This window comes from Eubalaena glacialis, chromosome 1 (assembly GCF_028564815.1).
Source record: "Eubalaena glacialis isolate mEubGla1 chromosome 1, mEubGla1.1.hap2.+ XY, whole genome shotgun sequence".
Classification (NCBI taxonomy): domain Eukaryota; kingdom Metazoa; phylum Chordata; class Mammalia; order Artiodactyla; family Balaenidae; genus Eubalaena; species Eubalaena glacialis.
Genome location: NC_083716.1, coordinates 16,768,358 through 16,792,485, shown reverse-complemented (window position 1 = coordinate 16,792,485; position 24,128 = coordinate 16,768,358). Strand labels below are relative to the sequence as shown.

General features: G+C 33.8%; 1 protein-coding gene across 1 annotated transcript; it reads right to left on the bottom strand.

Moving 5' to 3' along the window:
* Positions 1 to 4,450: 4,450 nt before the first annotated feature.
* On the bottom strand, positions 4,451 to 23,893 carry DCLRE1A (DNA cross-link repair 1A). The gene is made up of 9 exons (XM_061193145.1): positions 23,167 to 23,893; positions 19,523 to 21,223; positions 17,925 to 18,058; positions 16,715 to 16,833; positions 13,711 to 13,851; positions 12,069 to 12,214; positions 11,128 to 11,282; positions 6,017 to 6,158; positions 4,451 to 5,008 (listed from the first exon to the last, which is right to left on the bottom strand). Exons 1-9 carry the CDS (start codon positions 23,630 to 23,632, stop codon positions 4,848 to 4,850), a joined length of 3,165 nt encoding a protein of 1,054 aa, XP_061049128.1. The 5' UTR covers positions 23,633 to 23,893; the 3' UTR covers positions 4,451 to 4,847.
* Between the last annotated feature and the right edge of the window lie 235 nt (positions 23,894 to 24,128).

The following is a 24,128-nucleotide window of genomic DNA, read 5'->3' as shown; positions in this document are numbered from 1 at the left end:
TTTAAAAAAAAAAGAAAACCAAAACATAAAACAGAGTTTAGCACTCTTTCCATGGATAAAAGACACTAATAAAAAAAACTGACTGATTTAGCAAAACAAGGGTATTTGGCCTTTATTCCCCTTCCAGACACTGTTGCTTTTAGTTCATTTACAATTTTATCTGCTTATCCCACGTGATACCTAATCAGAGCTCAGAGCCTCAGCAGGAAGTCCACAACAGTTCTTTCCAACAAACTTAAAAAAAAACAGCTTAATAACATTATCTAATAGTGTATTAAAGCATTGCTTTGAGCATTGCTTTATGATCTTAAGCTCCTTGCTTTCCATTTTGAAATAGCAGAAGGGCTTATACAGGTAATGTAATTTGACTTTACGAAATTTCCTCTTTCATTGAAAAAAAGTCTATCATATTTAGGACAAACAAATAGTGTTCTTAGGTGTTTTAAATCCCTATGTAATCTACAATAGCTTCATAGGGATTTAAACCACAAAATGTAGTACCAAACAGAAGAGCAGCACTTATATAAACCAAGTTTGATTTAAATTAAATGAACTTCTTAAAGACCAGTTCAACTGATCACTCATGAATTGTTTACATGCTGTTTTGTTTCTTAATTAGTTTCACGTGTATCCTATTTCATCAACTAGCTCATACAACTCCAACCTACCCCAAACTTTCCTTTCTCAAGATCTAAAACCACACTAATTTATCTCTTAACTATTTTACATATATTAGCTATTTTCCAGCCCCCTATGGAAATGCTAAGCTCCTCAAAGGCAAGGATTTTGTGTTAAATGTCAACACCTCAGATATTCCATAATTATCGTGTTTCTCAAGGTTCAAGGCTTAGCCCAGTTCTCCTGTCAAGCTGTGTATATTCATATATGTATAAGTGTGTGTGTATATATCAATATCTATCTCACTTTTACTTCATTTCCAACACATAGGTATATGTTGACTGCCCCCAAATCTTCAAAAACTCTCAATATTCTTCAGAATAACCTCTAAACTCCTTAGTAGGGTTATCAGAGTTGTATGCCATCTTCCTCAACCTTTCTCTCCTAATGCTACTTTTCTGACATTTGAGACTATTTTATTTATGTGTGAATCCCTGAACAAAGAAGATGTTTGTACCCCCTTCACCTTACACAGAATAATCACTCAATAAATCCTTGTTAGATTGAATTATTCTTAATTTCCACACAACACCAAGAATAGTGTGGGGCACATAGCAGTAACTCAACAAATAGAATAAGTTCTAAGAGAGAGGATTCAAATACTCAGTGACTGATTTTAGTGACAATTAAACTAAAGTGATAGATCTTGACAAAAAAAACACTTTATTCTCTAAATTGTTCCTACACTGAAGTAATGGACATTTTAACATACCCAAACAGTCAACTGAGTAGTTTCAATATATTTTTATTTTTAGTGGTTCTTCTGGAATCACACTATTAGATAATGTTATTAAGCTGTTTTTTTTTAAGTTTGTTGGAAAGAACTGTTGTGGACTTCCTGCTGAGGCTCTGAGCTCTGATTAGGTATCACGTGGGATAAGCAGATAAAACTGTAAATGAACTAAAAGCAACAGTGTCTGGAAGGGGAATAAAGGCCAAATACCCTTGTTTTGCTAAATCAGTCAGTTTTTTTTATTAGTGTCTTTTATCCATGGAAAGAGTGCTAAACTCTGTTTTATGTTTTGGTTTTCTTTTTTTTTTTTAATAGCTTTATTGAGTTATAATTCACACTATTTTCACCTGAGGAAAACATGTAAAAGAATTTTGGAAGTCAGATCCTTAGAACATAGATAGATTTTTCACTGTTTACTCAAGATTCATTCAAGCATTTACCATCTGTTAGAACTGTCTCTGAACCAGACCACATACCGAAAAAGGTACTAGATCATAAGATGAGTAAGGTATGAGCCCTGCCCTGAAAGTGTTTACAATACCCCAGGGGAAGGATCTCAAAGGAATCTGGGTTTTGGTGCTGGTATAATTAGCTCTATATCGATGAATCTGGAAATTCTTGAAAATGTACTCTCCTAAATTCAGATTACAATATTTATGCTTCAATGTATATTAAAAACAAAGCTATAACGATATTCTATTTAGAAAACCACTTTGGATTCACCAAAATAGCAAAAAAACATAATTAGGTGCTACGAATCAGGACCTGGAACTAGGTTGAGGCAAGAGAGAGTTCCTAGAGTAGCGTTTAAGGAGACACTCACTCTCAGGGTCATGCAAGTGCAGGGTCAGCCTTAAAAAGGATTTTTACCTTTTGCCTCTTTAAATTTTACATTCTAGGTATCTCTCCTGCCTCACCCTAGTTCTGGCCCAGCTATGATTGTTTAAGAAAAGAATAATTTTGTGTTATACTTGGTGTTGTATAATTGGTCCACTCCATAACAAGTGTTTTATAAATTATTTCTGGCTTACCAAAAGTAGAACAGTGAAATCATGGGGGATTGAGTTCCTAAGCAAAGAGAGTATGCCTACTTTCTGGAGAAGGGGTAGATACTAAGGGAAAGATGAAATATAATTAGCATACAAAATGATTACCAAGTTAAAAGCTTCCAACTATTCAGATTAGAAGTAATTCTCATACCTAAACCATTCTATTATCTATAACCATTAGCTTATGATTTTGCTGATTTCAGATAACTTCTTATTTGGAATTTTTCTAAGATCAATACCAAATGAACTGAATGAACAGAAATAAAACAACCAGAAAAGTTACATGGCAATATCAATAGTCTTTCAAGACAGATAATTTTGGGTATTAGTACTTGGAGTTCCCTAAGTCTAGTATAGATGGTTATTCAGGACCAAATAAGGAAATTCTAAATGCATTTGGTTCACAAGAATATAACTCAATAACTGAAGAAAGCAATAATTTAGTTTTTCTGAAAACCAGTTTCATATTTAGGTACATTAATAAATACAGGGTAAATGATAAATAACTTAGAAATAAAAGGCATTGACATCAAGTGGAAAAGCTTTTCCTATTAAATCAAAGTCATGAGAACTTGAAAACATCCTGCCAAGTGTCGGTGCATCTGGTAATTCAATGTTTAGATAAGAGTGTAAAGGAGCTTTCTGAAAAGCTCCGGATACATGTAATGTATAGTAAAGCATTTTCCCCTTTGTTGGCTTAATTCTATTTCTTCTTCTCTACACATGGTAAGGATGTTCAAGAGCTGCCATCCATTTATTTTGGGTTGATGGTAGATTTTTTTCTTCTTTTGTTTTGCTTTAAAATTGAAAATTTTTACCTACCAAAGTGTTAGGTTATTGGAACTAAGAATTTCACATACAGTTCTCAACAGAGCCTTGAAAAGTTCGGTTGTTGCGACTTATTTGTAAAATAAATCCCTTATTTGGGATGGTCCCTAAATGAGGTTTTGCATATTCTGCAATAATAACAGCAAAACAAATCATTCCAAGCTGCCATAATGGTGCTGATTGTGTAGAAAGATGTTTTTGCATTCGAAAATAAGATGGCTGAGGCTGCTTTTAAATAACATGCCTGGATTTCCAAAGTAAAACATTCAAAATCATGAAAAATCTTTTTACCAATGAAAAATGACAATTCTAGGAAAAAACTATTACTCAAAAAAAAAAAAAAAAAAGACCTTAAATGACTTGGCCATCTCCCCTATGTTAAAAATACCTATATTTGTAGATTACATGCAATTTTTCTAGTTATAACTCTTAATTAATGATTTATAAAAAGTTTAAAACACCAAGCCCAAAGAAGTCAAAATATTTTAAATATGTAATTGAAATCAACTCAGAATATAGTTACACTGGATTTATTACTACTGGGCCCCAAATGCTTTTCCTTCCCTAAACATGATTCCCTACTAACACCGCCATAACAAAGTAAAATCCAAGTTTATGAAAATAAAGCTCATGGAGAGTACTATTCTTCTGGTGACTGAAATCATCACAGAAAATAATTTTCCATTAAAACATTAAGGAATCTCTAAATTAATTTCATTAGAGGCAATGGAAGAATACACATATATACACATGCATACTTTCATTATGCTAGCCATTTTCTTATTTAAACCCCATAAAAACATTTTTAACATGTATTGCCCCAAATTTTCATTTTGGATCAGTTACTTAATCTCTGTTGGAGAGATCAAGACTCATAAATAAATTACATAATCTCACTTTAAAAAAAAAAATTGCAATCTAAACTTTTAGTTATCTGATGTCTTGAGTAAACAATTCAGATAAACATTATTCACGCAAACTTTTCTCCATCATTTACTGGGTAATTGTCTAGTCTCTTTGAGTCATCTTTTTCAGAGTCAAATGTTGAATTACTGTCACTGAAATTTTATAAGATTGCATAAATGTCAGTTATAAATCCTAAAAACCAAACGACACTATGGCAAATTTAAGATCAATTTTTTATTTAAGTATACATATCATAGAAAAGCTTTATCTCATAAAAATATGCCCCATATTAAATAATTTTAAAGATCCGTAATTACTTACATATAATGCTTTCAACCTAGTTTATTATCATGAATCCTTTGGTCCCCAAACCTGCCTATGTTTACGCTCCTACTGTTGGATGCAGAATACAACAGCCCCACAGGGAGGGGCAAGAAACAAGGGTACTAGGCAGACCAGTCTCAATTATCATTGATGATGCTGAGAGGCCCTGCATTGTGAACATGTTATTCAAACGTAAACGAGAAAATAAGCTGTATGAGTGACCTTCATGAGGTTTTTCACATAAAGTGAAATATCATATCACTGAAGATTTAACTATTAACAAGCTAGGCCTAAGTTACTTAACTACTTCTGAGTCCTTTGAGGTAACATCAATATCCAGCTTCCAACTTCCACTCTTTAAAATATTTCTCCATTGTGCGCCTGGATCTCAAGGTGCCAACATTCACGGTAGGTATGATTTTCTGCGGCTTCAGCCATTGAACAAAACGTTTCATCTCTGGGTAGCTGCTGTGTTCACTATAGGGAATCCCTGCAACACAAAAGACAGTGCCTACTAAAAATCAAACTAATAAAGAAAACTGCACAAGCCCAAAATAAAATAAAAGAGAAAAGGAAAGCAATCCAGAGTATTTTTGCCAAAAATTCCTTGGTGCTTTTTTTCTGATAACAAAATTTGCTAGTATCTTTTACAAATAATAAATATTAAAATGATACAAAAACTTTTCAACATTAAAAAATTCTATTACTTTGCTATGTAGACACTTAATAATATGCATTTCTATAGATTCTTATTTATAAGTAGGCTTTTCTTTTTAAACAAGTCTTCCCTTTAAGCACTTTGCCCAGCTATTGATTTCAGGAAAATTCTGGAATATGAGTAAAATTTAAAGAGTAACAAGCAGAAGACTCTTGATTTCCACAGCAAGTAAGCAGATTCCATCCCCAAGCTTTGTACGCATAAAAAGGAAAAAAAAAAAATTAAGTACTAAAAATCTCTTTATCTTCTTTACTGAAGATCAAATACCACAGAGAAAGAGGGAGAAAGGGTCCTGTTTTGAGTAAACTAGGATCCAAAAATGTTTCCATCAGCCATTATTGTAATAAGCCAATCTCTGAGGACAATGGTAAACGTCCTCCAAAGATGAAAAAATTAAAGTCAAGTCTGTATCTCTTGCTGTCATCACATCTAATCGACTGTCTTCCTGCTCTTGGTGTCGCAGCGTCATTTAAACTTCCAGGACAAAATGGCCCTACCCACCCCTCCTTTCAAGTAGTTCTACAATCTCCCCTACATGTCACTGATCACACATATGGACTGATCTGTATTAGTCAATGTCTATTTACTACAGTAATACTCCTTTATATGCATTTACAACATACTAAAGATACAGGTCTACAGCATGAGGAATGATTTGAACCTGTTAAATTATTAAAGATTCTTTGGTGCCTCTTTTTCCTTGGATCTTAATTTTACTGCTTTAAAAAAAAATGTAACGTAATTAAAAACATTAAGAGTAAAAAAATTGAATAATTATACCATATATTGAAATGTTTCCTTTGGTCTGGGGAATAATATCCGCCATACTAGTTAACTTGTTAGAATGCGTCCATCCTGTAGGTCGAAAAGCCAAAATCTGATCATATTTCCCACCACACTTCTTCAAATGATTCTGTAAACCCTGTTAAATAAAAACAGGATATTTATTTAATGGTCAGTGAAGATGGGTTATATGGAATAAAACAGAATGATTAAAATGTTACATTGGCACAGTCACGGAGTTTTCACTTGGTGAACTTTAACCTGGAAAACCTAGTGCTGTGCTCCCCCCAAAAATAAAATCACCTAAAAAAAAATCTTTTCCCCTTTACTTATCTAAAGTTAAACAAGTTTAAGTACATTCTGAGAAAAATAAGATGAGGCAACTTTAAAGATAAGTAATCATGTGTTTTAAAATTACAATTCAGATAGCTACCAAAAACAAACAAAACAAACACCTCTCCAAATCCTACAATTATTAGGATATTAGAGATACTAGCACCTAATACTATCCTTATGAGAGATACTGATATTAACACTGGTAAACATCAATCCAAACATATCCTCATACATATACACCAGTAGAGGACTGACAGATGGATAAAAAGATGGAAATAACTTTATAATGGCATTATACTCAACTCAGACATACATTTTAAGATGCATAGTATCTAGTAGTTCCCTTTTCAAGTGTTTACTCCTTTTCACCCTTTATGCATGAACTAGAATAATTTCAAAACTTTTCACGGTGCTATGATCAGAAGTAATATGCTAATAAATCTTGAGGTCGTCATTAGTGAGGTCATCATTAGTGAGGACATTAGGTAAGATTCTCAGAAAATCAATGACAAAGGTTCAACCTTTGAAAGATAAGAGAAATCCAGATAAAGATAATAATGGCACGAGGGATACAAAAAAACTCTAATACTTTTTGGGCTAAAGATTCAACCCAGAGTGTCAAAGGCTTAGTGTAAATTTATAATAAAATTTTAATTTTATTTAAAATAATAAAAAACCTAAACTGTATATAGTGTCATCTTGGATTTCCAAAAGTCTTCTTTTTCTTCTTTAACCATACATACTCTACTGAATTTTTAAAAGATGCTGGTAGGAAGTTCTGAAGAAATCATAAAGACAAATTCACTCATCCATCTATTCATTCATTCAATAAATATCTGTTCCAGTATTAACACCAGGTGCTGATGTCAGAGTGGTCAGTGAGACACAGTCTTCACCTTTTGGAAGCTTACAGCCTAAGGGGAAGACATCAATAAACACCACCTTCTGAGTCTTTTTTTTTTTTTTTTAATGGAAACCATCTGCCCTTTCCTAACCTTTTAAGACTCATCATCTACTACACCATCAGCACCTAGGAACTTACAGATTGATCTCTTCAGAAAGGACTCATTTTTTAGTATAAATTTCTAGAAATGGAAATAGTTGAGGATTTACCCTCTTTTCCATTATTATCCAAGTGGATGAAGAGTGCCAACTTCTCTGAATCTCAGCATAGGAATATTACCTTTTTTAAAAGTACACCAATTTGGTAGAAGACAAACACATCATTTTTTTTTAATTTTTCTTTTTGATTACTATTTAAAGGTTGAACAGTTTATTGTGTTTATCAGACATTAAGATTTCACTTGATGAATTAATAATAAACCCTTTGATTTCTCTTTTGCATCAAATAATCATCTTTTATTAATTTGTATACCTACCATTAAACAGTCATATTTCTTACCAACTACTGCCCCCTCAAAAAAGTTTAAGTTATAGCTATATAACTAAGTTTTCATTACCATATCCCTGGCCCTGCAAATTTTCTGATTTTTGTCTTACTTAGTCTAGGATCTATTGTAATACTATTTGCTTAATTACTAATCCCTCTCTCTTCCTGTCCTCACAAAGAAAAGGAAATAATAGGAAACAGGTTTAGAGCAATTATACATGTAATATCATAAACTGAGAGTCCAGCTATCAATGCAGGTCATCAAACTTATCCATCCCTATTTGTCTCTGTAAAAACACTCGGGAGAACCCAATCAGAAGTAATTTCATGCTTTTCATGAGACAAATCAGAGTTACCATGAAAACATCATTAATCTGTGCCACAAACAAAAACATAGGATATTATCATATAAGCCAAACACACAGAGAAGACTGCCGACAGCCACTAGTCTTTTATTAACCACAACTGCAGAACTACTGTCATGAGGAATTTTATTATGATTTAGTCAACATAAAGTCCCTCATCTATGACTTGTCTGTTTACTGGTAACCAGTTTGTGATTAAAATGCATTCAGTAGATGCCCCTAAAGTTATTTTTTCAGTATGCAAATAATCATCTATAACATTACTGTTATAATGTTTTACCACATCCCATGAATCAGGTTTAAATCAGAGGTGATAGTAAACTACATACTTAACGTATATGAACTTGGGATGTTGAACTAGGTAGCACGAATGGTTTTATTTATAGGGTTTCTAAGTCTTTCAAGCCTGCCTTAGAAACCCCGACAATTGCATCAGGTTTACATTTTCACAAAAAAGTCATTAGCTCTGATATAATAAAACTGTTTTTGGCTGGTAAAAAAAAATTGGCTTTAAGTACCAACTAAGATATAGTCTTATGGTAACTGTCAGCTTCCACTCCATCTGTGTTCTGAAGATATGAAAAAAATGTCATCAATATCTGGTCACTTTCATGGAGGAAGAGGAAGGGGAAGGGGAGTTTTTCTTTTTTTTTTTTTTTTTTAGATTCAAATATCTTAGCAGGTTTATTTGCAACAGTCAGAAACTGGAAAGAACTCAAATATGCATAAAAAGACAAAAGAATAAACAAATAGTGGTACACCCACAAACTGTCATACTTCTAAGCAATACAAAAAAAAAAAACTACTAATTTAAGCACCATTGAACAATACCAACAACCTATGACAAATAATGGAAATAATACAGGTAATGATTTCAGATATTCCTTTTTCTGTTTTTTGTCTTCAAAGCAGGTAACTGCCAGTTTTGGGGGGTTTTTTTAAGCATACAGTTCAGTGGTTGTTGGTTGTATGACCATCACCACTATCTAATTCTAGAACATGTCATCAGCCCTCCATAAACACTGTACTCATTAGCAGTCATTCCCCATTCCCTCTCCCTCAAGCCCTGGAAACCGCTAATCTACTTACTTCCTCAGATTTACCTATTCCGGATATTTCATATAAATGGAATCACACAATATGCGGCCTTTTGTGTCTGGCTTCTTTCACTTGGCATGTTCTCAATGCTCATTCATATAGTATCATGTAGCAGTAATTCATTCCTTCATTCCTTTTTACAGCTGAAGAATATTTCTATTTTATGTATATATCACATTTTGCTTATCCATCCATCATTTGATGGACATCTGAGTTGTTTCCAGTTTTTTGCTCTTATGAATAACGCTGCTGTGAACATTTGTGTAGAAGTGGACATATGTTTTCAATTCTCCTAGGCACATACCTAGGACTGGAATTGCTGGTCATATAGTCACTGCATGTTTAACTTTGAAGGAAATTAACAAACCGCTTTCTAAAGCAGCTGCACCACTTAACAATCTCATTAGCAACGCATGAGGGTTCCAGTTTCTCCATATCCTCACCAACAATTGGCACTGTCTATCTTTCTTACTATACCTATCCTTGTGAGTGTAAAGTGGTATCTCACTGTGGTTTTGATTTGCAGTTCCCTGATGGCTAACAGTGTTGATCCTCTTTTTATGTGCTTCTTGGCCATTTGTATACCTTCTCATTCATTCCTTAGCCCTCTGCTGTCACTGGCTTTCTCCAACATCACTTCACTGAAACAGTTCTTGTGCAGGTCATTTTTTCCTTATATGACCTCTCCACAGCATATGGCTCTTTTAAACACTATTCTTGGAAAGGTCTAGTCCCTTCATTTCCATAATATTCTGACTTCCCCACCCCTTTTGTCCCCCTAAATGGATAATTTGTCCAAATGAAACTAAGTTAGCAGGAAATAAGACTGTATTGCATGAAGTAATCTTTATAAAAATTATAAAAATATGCTATACCCTCCGCAGGATATCAGTGTTCATTTTATAATTAACCAACATCCTCATTAGCCTCCATGCAAACTGGATGCCTCTCAAATTTAATATATGTTTGCAAAGCTGGCTTAAACACCAATGGACAACACTATGACTTGATTATCCTTGACATTTTTATGAATTACATACTCATGAAAATAGGCCATAAAATTTTTACCATAATCTCATGAAAAGAGTAGTTACACCAGTGAGAATTTCCTTACTCAAGGGATAGAACTAAAATACTAATTTTCTTTACACAATGTAAGTGTTATTATTTATAAGACAGATACAGTAATCAACACCTAAGCTATTTCAAAAAGCTCCATAGAAGTTATTTCATAAACATTATAGCAAAATTAAAAACACATTTTTTGGTGTACATTATGTTCTGAATTACTTTTAATACATAGGTCTGATGTATTCCATTGCAAGGTGTCAAAACGTTAGTAAATGGAATGAATCTTAGTATCTGAATAAATCTGACAAATGAGCCCCCATAAATCACAGGGCGGTCATGTCATATGTATCTTAATTTATATCTCAGAACTAGCACTAGAACTTTCTCTTTCACTTCTACTATTTCATTTAATCCTCACAAGTATATTTTCAACGTATATCAATGTTATAGTGGCTTAATATTATACAGAATAGACCTGAAGAAAAGTAAGAACTCCCTAGAATTCTCCACTCATTTCCCTACTCATCCAGGAAGAATGGAGAACAATCTCAAAATGTTTGAATGACCAGAGAGCTGCACACTTTCCTATTTTTGTTTCTTCCTTTATGACAGTTCTCTAGTTCCTAAACTCCTGGTGGGCATATGAATTACTCTATACAGCTGCACACACACAAAAACTTAAAACATTTAAAATTCCACTTAAAAGATTTTCTAGGGCAAAGTTTACTTTGACTCCACTGTAACTGAATTCCTCTAAGTTAAATGCAAGTAAAATGGGATTCTAGTTTACAATCATCAGATTGCCTTTTCTAGTTCATCCTAAAAAGACATATCTCTTGAATGCTTACCTTAAAATTAATTTGCATCATTGGGAGAAGGTGAACCAGTGAATTGCACATGTCTGTAGTGATGAGGGAATTAATTTCTGGTATATTGAAGCACTGTAATGTGTTATATTTTTCTTTGGACATGCCCACTTTTGAACCTAAAACATCAGCAATGGCTACAGGCAAAGGAAAAGTTTAAAAATAGTAAAATTACAGCTTATGAAAAAAAATAAAATTACAACTTAACTTTAAAATAAGAATTTACCAAATTAAAAGAAATTCAAAACATTCACACTTTTGCCATAATATCTCAAAAAGGCTGAACAGGTTTGTCAGTTAACTATGTGGAATAAATTGTGAGAAAGCCAAGAATTTATTTTTAAAGACCTAGTATTTAAAAATTGCATAAGATGTATGGAAAGAGCTAGAGGGAGGGAAAAAACAAAATTTGGAGGAGTTAAAACCTTAGCTTTATCATTTCACATCTTAATGTTTGACATTATGGGACCACAGTTAAGAAGAAATGGAAATACTTTGCAAAATAGTACAATACTATGTAGACAAACTGCAGTTACATATCCAAAAATCATTTAGGAACAAAAACTAAAACTGGTCTCTAAAATAATTAATTGATGGTTATCATCAAAGAATGCAGTGAAAGAACTATGCACTAGTCATCTTTCAAAGTTTACTAAAATACTAATGTAGCATGGACTTTTGCTCTATAAACATTTTGTAGATATAAAGGCTACTGTAAACATACTTATCAAATGTTTCCATTAAGTTAGGCCTTTCAAAATTTAAATGAATCAAACTCTATCAAATTTTTCTTTCAACTTCAAAGGTAATATTGAACTGTTTCAGGAAATAAATATCAAGTGAAAGAACAGAGCCTGAAAGGGCTTTATGCAAAAAGAATCTGATCTTTATAATACAGTAAATTAGCTACAGCTACCACCCACCTAGGAAGACTTTCTCTTTTCCAATAGAATAAGTGCCACAGACAACAAGAGCACGTGGGTTTAGAGTTACAGTCTCAAAGGCAATGTTGATGGCAAACTGGATAACCTCTTGCTGAGACGGAAAAGAGTATTCTGGGCTGCAATATCTGTAATATGGAAATATGGTACTTATTAAAAGAACAAGAAGAAAGTCATAGCATTAAGTTGGATGCTACTTTAGAAAACAAGCTTTAGCAAAATTACATACAACAGCAGTATAGTACATTAACACCACCGCAGTTATCTCACCAGTGCCTGTGGTTAAAATATTTGTTACCAGCTATTGATTATTTATGATGGAACTATACATTTCAATATACCTTTTTAATTATATTTCTTTTATAACCCTCAAATAAAGAAATTGCATTTTTTTTCCTTCAAGAATATTTCTACGTAGCTATTTTAGCTATGAATTATAAGCCTTAATATCTTCTTTTTTTTTAACCCTAATCCCTATCAAAGGATATAAGATTTATAGGGATTATCTTTTTGGACTAAAGAATTCTGATTTAGTAAAAATATATATATTTTTAAGATAATGAAACTGAACATGAATTTAATGAAGTAGCATTAAATCAAACAGCTAATATTCATCTGGTTGTTATTTTCTTTTAGGAGATATAGAAATATATATAGTATTATGGGACTACAGCAGATCCAGTTGGGTCTACTTCAATACAATAACACCCAATGAAAAATTAACACTAAGACTACTAGTTATAGATATTTGAGATGAAAATTAAGCACTTTTTCACTAAAAATCTCATAAAGTACACACACCAAAGAAATATTTTTCCAATTTTCAAAATTGTTTTTGCTGGTCAGCCATAATTTTTATTATTAAGAAAAGACTTAGTCATATCTCCTATATTCACAAAGAAATCAGAATTGTATGTAGAATAGAATAAAGTAACAAAAAAAAGTTTAAAAATAATTATTTTCTTAGTTCACCTAGTATTTAGGTGAATGGAAGAATTAACTATAGTATTAGAAAACCGGTTGTGGAAAGACCATCTCTTACTAAGATATGCCATCCAAACTCACTTCTTCTTGAAACAGGTTGAAATGGTTAACATAATTTCTGACCAACTGATGAGGTATTTTAATATATAAAAGAAGATAATAGTTTATACCATTATGTTTATAGCACTTAGGAATTCAAGGTTGCCACTTATAGATTACCTTTTGGAGAAAGGAACAAAGTAAGTTTGAATATTCAGACAGAATCTCATTCTCTGTTTTTTTCTTCACAATCATGCTTAATAGTTACACAGACACTTTGAAAGGATAACTTTAAAAGGCGTTTTCCTAAAGTTTGCTCCCAAATTTTGCATCCTTGTTTCAGTAACAAGATTTTTACATAAACCATATTTTCAAAAGGATATTCCATAAAAATTGAGCTGGAGTCAGTTAAGCCATGCAATCCAAAATTCGTTCTTAAGTATATATTTTTTCAAAGAGCATCCACCTGATAAATACTTAAAATGATAATTGACAATAAGCCATCATTTTGATTAACTAAGCAAAAGTTCAAATTATTCATAACATGCAGGGCAAATGCTGTTGGTGGAAAAAAGAAGTACACAAACAAAGTTTCTCTTACGTTGTATCTAAGTAAAGTGTGTGGACTTTCTGGCCTGCAAGAAGAGAACGTTCCATGGTGGGATCTGCTCTGAAGTCTCCAGTGTGTAGTATGACATAACCGTTAGGAAGATAAAAAAGGATCATGACAGCACCTGGACAGCTGAACACAAACATTTCAAAGGAATATTCTTAACACAGGCAAAGCATCTAAAGAAAGAGTGTTCATTTCAACATCAACAAGTTAATATACTTTATTAGCTGACCACAATGACATAGCATTGTACTACAAAGGCATGTAGCATTTTAACTTAAGGAAATTTATGTCACACACACACAAAAAATGGTGTGCAGGAAAGGGTTAATTCAGTAGGCCAGTGTTGTGCAAACTCCACAGGTCCCCAAGAAAGGCCTGTCCTTAGGAATAGTCATTGGCTGGCCCTTTTGAGTCCTTGAAATATTCTGCCTGCTAAGAGTGTTTTGTATGCCTGACACATTGGGCCATATGTTACTAGTTTGATAAGATAGTTTATGTTAACAGTGTGATCTATAGTGAATATCTGTCTTTGCTCTAGGGGACTGGCGTCTGAGTAGCCCAGGTCAATCAGCATGGGTGTGGCATGTGTACATGATTGACCCTCAGTAAAAACCCTGGATACCAAGGCTCAGCTGAGCTTCCCTGGTTGGCCACACCTCCTATGTGTTGTTACACACTGTTGCTGGGAGAATTAAGCACATCTGTGCCACTCCACTAGAAGAGGACACCTCGAAACTTGCACCTGGTTTCTCCTGGATTTGCCTCCATTTGCCTTTTTCCCTTTGCTGATTTTAATCTGTACCCATTCACTGTGATAAGCTGTAACCACAAATAAAACAGCTTTTCTGTGTCCTGTGAGTCCTTCTGGTGAACCATTGAGCCTCAAGGTGGTCTTGGGGACCCCTGACACAATGGGGTTTGGAAATTACTGCCGAAACACAGAGAATTTTCATTTTAAATTCTAGGAAAACACAGGTAATAATTACAATTGTAATTAAAAACTTCCCCTTATCTCCCTGACCCCAAAATTCAGGCCCCGACGACTTCACTAGAGATTTTCCACCAAACACTTAGGGAAGAAATAAAAATAATTACTACATGACACCTTTTAGAAAATAGAGGAAGGAATATTTCATGAGACCAGTATTACTCTGATATCAAAATAAGACAAAAGTGTAGTTAAAAAAAACCCTATAGACCAATACACTTTTTAAAACAGACACAAAATTCCTTAACAAAATATTAGCATATCAAATCCAGCTATATATTTTAAAAAAGGGTAATACATGAAGACCAAGTGGGGTTTATCTCAGTAATGCAAGGCTGGTTTAAGTCCATCTTTGTCATTTACCACATTAACATTATAGAGGACAAAAGTTGTATTATCACCTCATTAGATGCCAAAGAAACATTTGACAAAATTCAACACCCATTCATGATTACAAACTCCCAGCAGAATAGGAATAGAAGGGATTTTCCTCAACCTGATAAAAGGCATCTATGAAAAACCTATTGCTAACATCATACTTAACGGAGAAAGACTGAAAGCATTCCCCTTAAGATCAAGAACATGGCAATATGTCTGCTCACATCACTCCTATTCAACACTGTATTGAAAGCATAATCCCGTACAATAAATAAGAGAAAAAATATCATTCTAAATGGAAAGAAAGAAGTAAAACGAAAGCATCTTTATTTGTGGATGACACATGTAGAAAATTTTCAAGAATCTACAAAAAACCTACAACAACTAATGAGCAAGCTTAGCAAGGTCTCAGGATACAAGATCAATAAACAAAAATCGGTTGTCCAACAAGAAGTGAATGGAAAAAATAATTGTATTGTGTCCATACGATAGTACTCAGTAATTAAAAGGAACACACAACAGCATGAATGAATCTCAAAAACATGAGGAGTGACAGAAGCCAGATACAAAACAGAAGATAGTATATGATTTCATTTAGATGAATCCCTAGTAAAGACAAATCTAATCCATAGTCATAGAAAACAAATCAATGGTTTCCTGGGTCAGAGTCGGGGTTGGGGATTGACTGGGAAGGAGCACAAGGAAAACTGTGGTGGGGAATATTTTCCACATTTTATTGTGGTGGGAATTACATGGGTGTTCACTTTTGTCAAAATTCAGCAAAGATTTAAAGTGGGTCCATTTTATTTATGTAAATTGTACCTCAATAAAGTTGACCAAAAAAAAAAAATCAGAACCTGAGTTATCATAATTGGTGATTAAAAAAATAAACAGCAGCAAAGTTAGCAGACAAAAACTTATAGGCAACATGAAAAAAATAACAGGCCTGGATTTTAGGAAACCTAGGTTTAGTCTTAAATTTAATTCTCTAGGCATCTACGATCTCTAAGGTACATAAGGCTAACATTCTATGGAAATTATAAAGACGCATAGCTGACTGACAGTTACATTTTGGCAATGTGAATCCTGGCAGTACTTTACATTAAAAAAAATGAGGGAAAAAGAAAATGTCCAAGAAAAAAAATCTCCCAAGATTTTAGTATCAAAAACCTAAAGGATTTCTTAAAGGAAAAAAAAAAAACCCTCTAGAATCTGAATGGAGTACCAGCTGTTAATTTGTACCAGCTGTTAATTTATATAAGTGATATTAAAGAAAATGGCAAAAGGTTATCTTTTAAAGAACAGCAGCAATATGTTAAAAGATTTTAAAAAAAAATAAGATGGAGTCTCATGTAAAGCATAGTAATTTAAACTGCATTAAAAAAGGGTTAGAGAACACTTAGAGAATCTCTCTACATTTAATCTTTGATCCTGTAATTGGGTACATTTTTTTTCAAAAGGAGAAACACATTTTACTTAAGTGTTTCTTATCTTACTTAAGTAAGACATTTATGAAATATCAAGCATAATAGTTCCAATAAAAAGTTCTTAAATAACAATGCAATGTGTTTTCCTTTTGAATATTTAAAAATAGGGTATTACTAAGGTAACTTTAATACTTACTGATTGGCATCTAGCAAAACAACCTTGACACCATTCACTATACATTCAGTGTCTGTTGGCAATGGATGGATATATTGTTCTTGCACGTGAAGTTTGCTCTTCAACAAATTGCCAGTTATCTGCAAAACAGGATGTGCTTATTGCTGATACATTAAAACATTAAATATGTCTTTTATTTCATATCTAGTTTAGAACCCAAGCATCTTAATAATCTCCTGGTTCTCCCACTTATATTCATGTAAACCCTCCAGAATGCCAGGAAGAACTTTCTAAAATGACTGTGTCACAACTCTGCTTAAACACTGTCACTGATTCTCCCTCACCTGTAAAAAGTCCGTTATCCCCATCATGGCATACAAAACCCTTCATGATCTGGCCCCTGCCCATTTCTGTGGATTTATCTCCTGTTATTCCCTATCTTGTCTTTAGTGATTCTGAATTATCTGAAGTTCCTGGAATGGGCATACTTCTTTGGTGTCTGTGCCTTTACACAAACTCTTCTCTACCTGGAAGGCTCTCTCCTCTTTCCTCTGCCTTGTTCTGAAATGAGACAGACCTGCGTTCAAATTCTGGCTCTGCCATTACTAGCTCTGTGACTTGGGGCATGCCGCTTAACCTCTCCAAGCCTCAGTTGCTTCATTAATAAAAAGAAGATAATTCAAGAATGCTTGAGGATAAAATCAAATTCTAGCCAAAGCCCTTAGTAGTACACATTAAAATGCTCAGCTTTTAATAATTAGTTCAAGGTATCTCTTTCACCGTGAAACTTTTTCTAACCTTAGCCTAGGACACAGTAAAGCCCCACTTCTCCCTACTTTTAGGCATTCTGTTCACTTTTCTATTACAATACAGATCCCATTGCGGTACTATTTGTGAATGTGTAACCTGAAAGCTCCTTGAAGTTAGGTATTTTGCCTTGAGTATCTTTTTAGGCATTCAGTAAATATTTACTGAATGAAACTTACGTGTTTCAGTACATCATGAGGTATCAATATTTATTGTTTCCACATAATAAAGCATAATTTAAAATATCTATTGTAACTATTGACAATAACTCATTTAATTTTAGAATCTCAATGTAGAGTCTGTTTTTTCATATATTTTCTAGAAGAAGGATAGATCTTACAATCTTAATTACCTTTTTTTTAACCAGACTGGTTAGAAATTCGCTGCATTCTACAAATTCAGGATTTAGAATACTAAAACTTACCTCACTACAATAAACAGGAAACATGAAGTTTTTAGACAATCCAGCATAATGATCAGAATGAAAATGTGTGAGAAAATAGGCCGTGCAACCTTCAACCAATCCATACTGAAAGGCATCAACTGTAAAGCCAGTTCCTACAATGAAAACACCAGCACAGCTGCTTGAGCAATAGCTAACTAAGTAAAAGCAACCCAATTTGCTTACATAGCAAACCCTCTGACACCTTTACATCTCATTTCCAACTTAACTTTACATTTTAATTTAAAAACCTACACCACATAAATTCAGCAAAAGGTGATACTAGAGATGAAAATGAGTCTTATAATAAGTTTCCATTAAATATCCCAGTATAGGCTTTTTAATGAATAACTGTACAAAAAAAATTAAAAATACTAAGCTACAAATGAGTTACATTTTGTTTTGCTGAATGTTTTCACAATACTTACTGGGCACCTAAAATCCTTTACTTCTGCAAAACAGCAAAAGGAGAATGCTAACTTTCTTTTAAAACATAAATTCTCAATGGGGGTGATATTGGTATGCTCCTAAGGGGCAAAAATGGTTAATGACCCAAATAACCTAATGGCCCTCCAAAGGGCCACAGTACATTAACAGATAAACAGGGTATCTGTAGTGTTTCAATTTCATTGTGGGAGGTGGGGAGGAGGAAGGGAAACAAACAAACAAACAAACAAACAAAAAGCCTAAAAAGGCTCCCTAGAGGAGCAATAATGAAAAAAACAAAAGATTGAGCTGTTCTGAAATTTGTTGAGAAAAAACAAGTGCGCTGACTGTGATATGCAGGTAAATAAAACATACCTCCACAATTCTACGGAGGCCTATCCACACATGGCCCACTAATTCTGGGCTCACTTAAAATACAGAAAATTAATCAAAATAATTATTAAAAACAGAACTGGTACTATGATGTACATAAATGCTTTTCTTTACATAAATATTTTGAACAAATTATATTGAATAGATTTAGAATATCAAAAAAGCATATTAAAAAATCTTTCTGAAACCAAGTATATTTGGGCAGTTTTATATTCTTTTCAGAAGAAGGGTACCTGTTTTCTTCAATAATAAAATTCATTTTACTACACATTTTTCTACTAACTCATCTATGAAGACATGAGAAATTATAAGAACATGAAAAGACTGAGAAACTAAGTTATGATATGGGTTAAAAATGTTTAGCATTTATTATGACCTGTATAACCTGTGACATTTTCCTTCTTTGAAGCTATTTAGTACTTGCATTTTTCTTAAGTGCTTAGAGACTGTTATTATGGTTACTTACAGAGAGCCTTTCCTCCTTCTGTATTAAGCTGATCTATATGAATCTTTGTCAGATCTGTAATATCTATCTAAATAGTATAGTACCTTATACATAGAATATGTTTAATAAAAGTTTGCTGAATTGAATGGAGTAAAAAAGATTAAATAGGAAAAAAAATCTGTTACAGGCCGATGAGGTATAAAAAGTAAACACACACAAAAAAATTGTTTCACACACACACAACACGGGCAATGACCATGTAATTCAAAAAAGTTGCATCTTCGTAGATATAGTAAGCCTTGCTATTTCAACTTACCAGGTATTTTCTTATAGAATGGACATGTCCTTTTCCTTAATTCTCCTGCATTCGATGACTCTGGGATTTTCGTGTTCCCTCTCTGCAGCCTGCCATGAGCTGATTTTATGAAGACTCTGTCTTTCCTTAACTTGACTGTTCCAGGTTCTGTCTTGTTACGGTGACCTGAACTCTTCTGATGTACTCCTTCCTGCAGTGAATCTGACTTTTTAAGTCTCTTTCTTTGATGCTGTGACCTCTTACGAGAAAGTTCCACAGAGGGCTGACTCTCACTTAAATTATTTGCCTCTAATTCTAAATCACTTAAAGATTTTTCTCTTTTCCTCTTGCACTGCCGGGACCTCTTTTCATTAGGACTTACAACTGTATTTAAGTTCATCCCTTCTAATGCACTTTCCACCAGCAATTTCTCTTCTTTTCTTTTGGGTGGTAGTCCAAAATACACACCTATATCCATTTGCTTCATTACCTTAGTAGAAGGCTGTGATGCATTACACTTAGGGCCAGATGGCAATATTTTCAAAGACTTAGCAGCAGTAGGTGTACTAGAAAATATCGCTGTATTTACAGCTGTAACTTTACTGTCTAGCATACCATCTAATGCCCTTCTGCAGAAACATGCTGCGTTCGTATTGTGCTTAGCATTGAAATTCTTACTTGATAATTCTCTAGTTTTACTTTGGGTTGGTTGGAAAGAATGACACCCTCCTCCCTGGCTTTCAAAAGGTTTTGACATTTTACTCTTAAGTAACGGAAGAGAAATTTGATTGTAAACAGCTGATTCTTCAATTACCTGTTTCTCTTTATTTGATTGAGATGAGTGAAATTCTGGCTCATCAGGTTTTGCTTTAGTGGCTTGGTAACTAGGAGAAGTAAACCGCTCTGCTAATGCAGGTGGAGACAATATAAAATCATCATCAGTATATGCTGGATCATCACGTAAAATAACACTCTTACTTTGGAAAGTAAGTTGAGACGAATCATTTAGAGTGTTGCATTTATACAATTCTTCATCGTATTTATCCTGAGTTAAGAAGCTATCCATTTCGGGGCAGCTCTCCTCCTGGTCCTTCAGTAAAGGGTCATGGAGTTTTTTAGACAAAGTGGAGCTATTTTCATCTTCTTCTAGGCTGCCATCTTTAGAGCTTTCCGTAAAGAATAGTTCCTGTTGTGAATCATCCAGCTTTTCACCTGTATCATAAGTTTCTTCATCACTTTGAAGTGGAGAATAGGAGATTTCACAGTTGCTAAAGTCATTTTCTGGCAATGTCAAATTTGTGTGTTCTGGGCTGTTTTGACTGTCTAATTCTTCAGCAAGAGGCAAACCAAATCCTACCAGTTTGTCATCATTAACAAGTTCTGTAAATTCTGGGACTTGTTGGGAAGTTTGGATATTTGTCAAAGAGGAAACCTTTTTATCAGTTTCAGTTGGAGACTGAGATTTTCTTAGACATTGTGTCACTAACAAGGGATCAGTTGAAACATTTTTTTTTAAGTTACCTGTTTGTTTCTGATATGGAGACCATCTTTCCTTAAGGCTACAAAGAAAGCCTGAATTAGTCTCACTGAAACTCCCACCTGACTCATGGGATGGATCGCTGAAAGGACTATTACTAGCCCTGCTTTGAGCTAGCAGGAGATGAGTGTATCTCTTGTAATGAGAAGGAATTGTTGAGGAACACTGAAGAGCATCAGGACACTCTGAAAATTTTAATAAAGAAAAAAGTATTACCGGATCAAAGCACAGACTAAGCTTTGACAGTATTAGCACTATAAATTAACATGTAAGTCGAAAGTCATCAGTCCAACTTTGAGGCCTTAGGACAATAGCTATCTTTATACAAACAAAAAATCAGCACACAATAACAGTAATCCAGTATGGTTTTGCAAGGTGCTAGTTATTATTTTTAAATCAATATATTCTTTTAAATTTCTTTTCAAATACTCTTTTCCCCCCCAAAAATTTAAGACTAACACCTTTTTCTCCCCACTAAAAACTTTCACAAATATGAGCTCCTCCAAAATGCACGTCATGATTGCACTACGTATTTCTTAAACAGGTGCTACAAATTGATCCCATCAGTTTCACTACATCACTATTGCTCAAGCAATAAAGAGTAGAGAAGGCTGGTATGTCTCTCACAGGCTAAAGTTCTACCTCAATTTTTATCTTATCAGGCAACACATATGTATGACAGTCGCAGTACCAAATTAGGTTCCGTTATTTAATATTCACACTGTATATGAAACAGTAATAGCAATCTTAATTAGATCTGTTCATACCCTAAACATTTTAGGTTCTGTTCTAAGATTTGAAATTCAATTTGATAAACTGGTTAATAATAAGGCTTTAATAATCTGGAAACTATTCCCTGTCATACCATTATGACTGAGAAACAGTCTGTAAAGCATCTTGGCATACCCCACCCCTTGTATGTTCATTTCCAGGCCTGTCAAAAAATGATCCCCCCCCGCAAAAAAAAAGATGTCACATTAAACTGGAGACTTCATTGCTTAAAAATTAACTTAAAACCACCTCATAAAAGTATATGTTATAGAATAAAATTCAATTCAAGAAGACTCCACCTGAGATTATCCATTCAAAGGAGTTTAATCAGTGAAAAAACCCAGAGAAAAACTCTTTGAGGTGGCTTCATCTATAAGACATTTCACCCTGAGGGCTCACCATGGGATTCCAATTGCCATTTCTGACTTTCAAGCCACTGAAAAACAAATTACTAGCATTTGAGGAGGCCTTCTCTGCTGTATAAGGCTAGTGCCAATATTTTTTAAGTTATTTTGCATCTTCATGCAGTACTTTAAAATGAGAACTAGAAGTTAATAATAAAACGTCTTCTGAATCATAGTTAACACGAAAGCCATACTGAATATTATTTTTATTTTACTGAATTTTGATTCTTTGAGATTTAAAAATTTATGTATGGTATATATAACTTTTAAATAATCAAATCATCAATAACAACCCATTCTCCATATACTACAAGTAGGATTTTCTACATATTAAACACGATATTTATTATATAGTTTAAATGATAACAGAAACATAGTATTACATCAGTTGTCATTTGGCACAATTTTATTTATTAGAATCTTAATAACCAAACACTCCTTCCTAGTTCTTCTTTCTGTCCATTAGCATGATGACCCCAACACAGCCGTATTTAGAAGGCTGGACTACATTCATGATTCTCTAAAAGTCTGTTTCATAAAAGATAACAAAATGGGCAAGTTGTTTAGCTTTTAAGAACCCTCATCCATCAGATGTCAATACCACCTACCTTATGCAGGTGAAAATATCTAGCATAATATGTGCTCAATTAACATTTATGAAAAATCACAGATTTTTAGGGACTCTTATGAAACAGTAAAATGCATTTAAACTGTTTTCAAGTTTGCAACATTCTTTACAATTATACTATTGACTGTTATCTTTTTACCCTTCACAAGAAGCCTAACAATGCATTACCTTGTTTCCTTCTACAGTTACGTCATTTATACTTTGAGTATCTCATCTCACTTTTGGTTTACTGCTTACCTGGCTTGTTTCACTGGACTGATATGTCTGGCCTAATGCAGGTCTTTTTTTGACTATTTAGAGTCCACTATCTTTTTTGAAATCTTACCTGTTTCGGAGACTGGTATGGAATCCAAACACTCAAAAACATGCCATCGAGGTGTTTGACCTAGCAAGGAGGAAAAAGGCATCTGGCAGTTTGGACAGTACCCATCATAAACTGGTCGTATCTTCGGAGACACGTGTTTGTTTTTGTGAGTCCTACAGTGCTTTCCTGGAGTGGCCTCCCTGTCTTGGCACTGCTGAATACCATCTCCACAACTAGAGTTCTGACTGGAAGCGACAGAAGTCTGACTGTCTGTTTCTCCAAGGCACGTTTCGGGGGCCTTAACCTTCTTTTTACCTTCTACAGTTCTTTTTTTATTTCTGTTTCGTTTTGACTGGTATTGTCCATCTGTTGCTTTTTCAACAGATTTTGGAATATTCTCAGAGCAATTATTTGGATGTACTGGTTTGGGTTTTCTTTTGGATTTGTATTCCCAGATGTCTTGTTCCAGAAAAGCATCCTCTAACATGGCAAAATGATTTTGATCATTAAAGAAGCACTAATCTTAAGTAAATTGAGGGTCTATGTCTTGTTACAAAATTTTTAAATGGAATTATTTTGCTCAGGAAAAAAAAGTAACAAAAAACCCACCAACTTGATGGGAATCTAAAGCTCTGATAATGAATATATTGGCAAACTACAAACCTTATACCTGAGAACACTTGCTGTTTCATTTATGGCACAATAAAATTAACATCTGAGTTTTAAATTGTGTGTATTTCATTCAGGTATCTTGGCTTTTTCCAGGACTTGATTCATAAAAAGTAGTATCAGTAATACTTTGAACACTAAACCCCAATGGGAAGTATAGGTTTAACAGTTTAATCTTAGAAGGAGCTTTGTAAAATTGTTATAAAGCTCCTGTCAGTTCTCTTTCAACTGGACAATTGTCCAAATAATTCACAAATCCAACCACAGTCCCTGGGCAACTGGCTCAGCAGGTGTTCCAAACACTTAATGGCTAC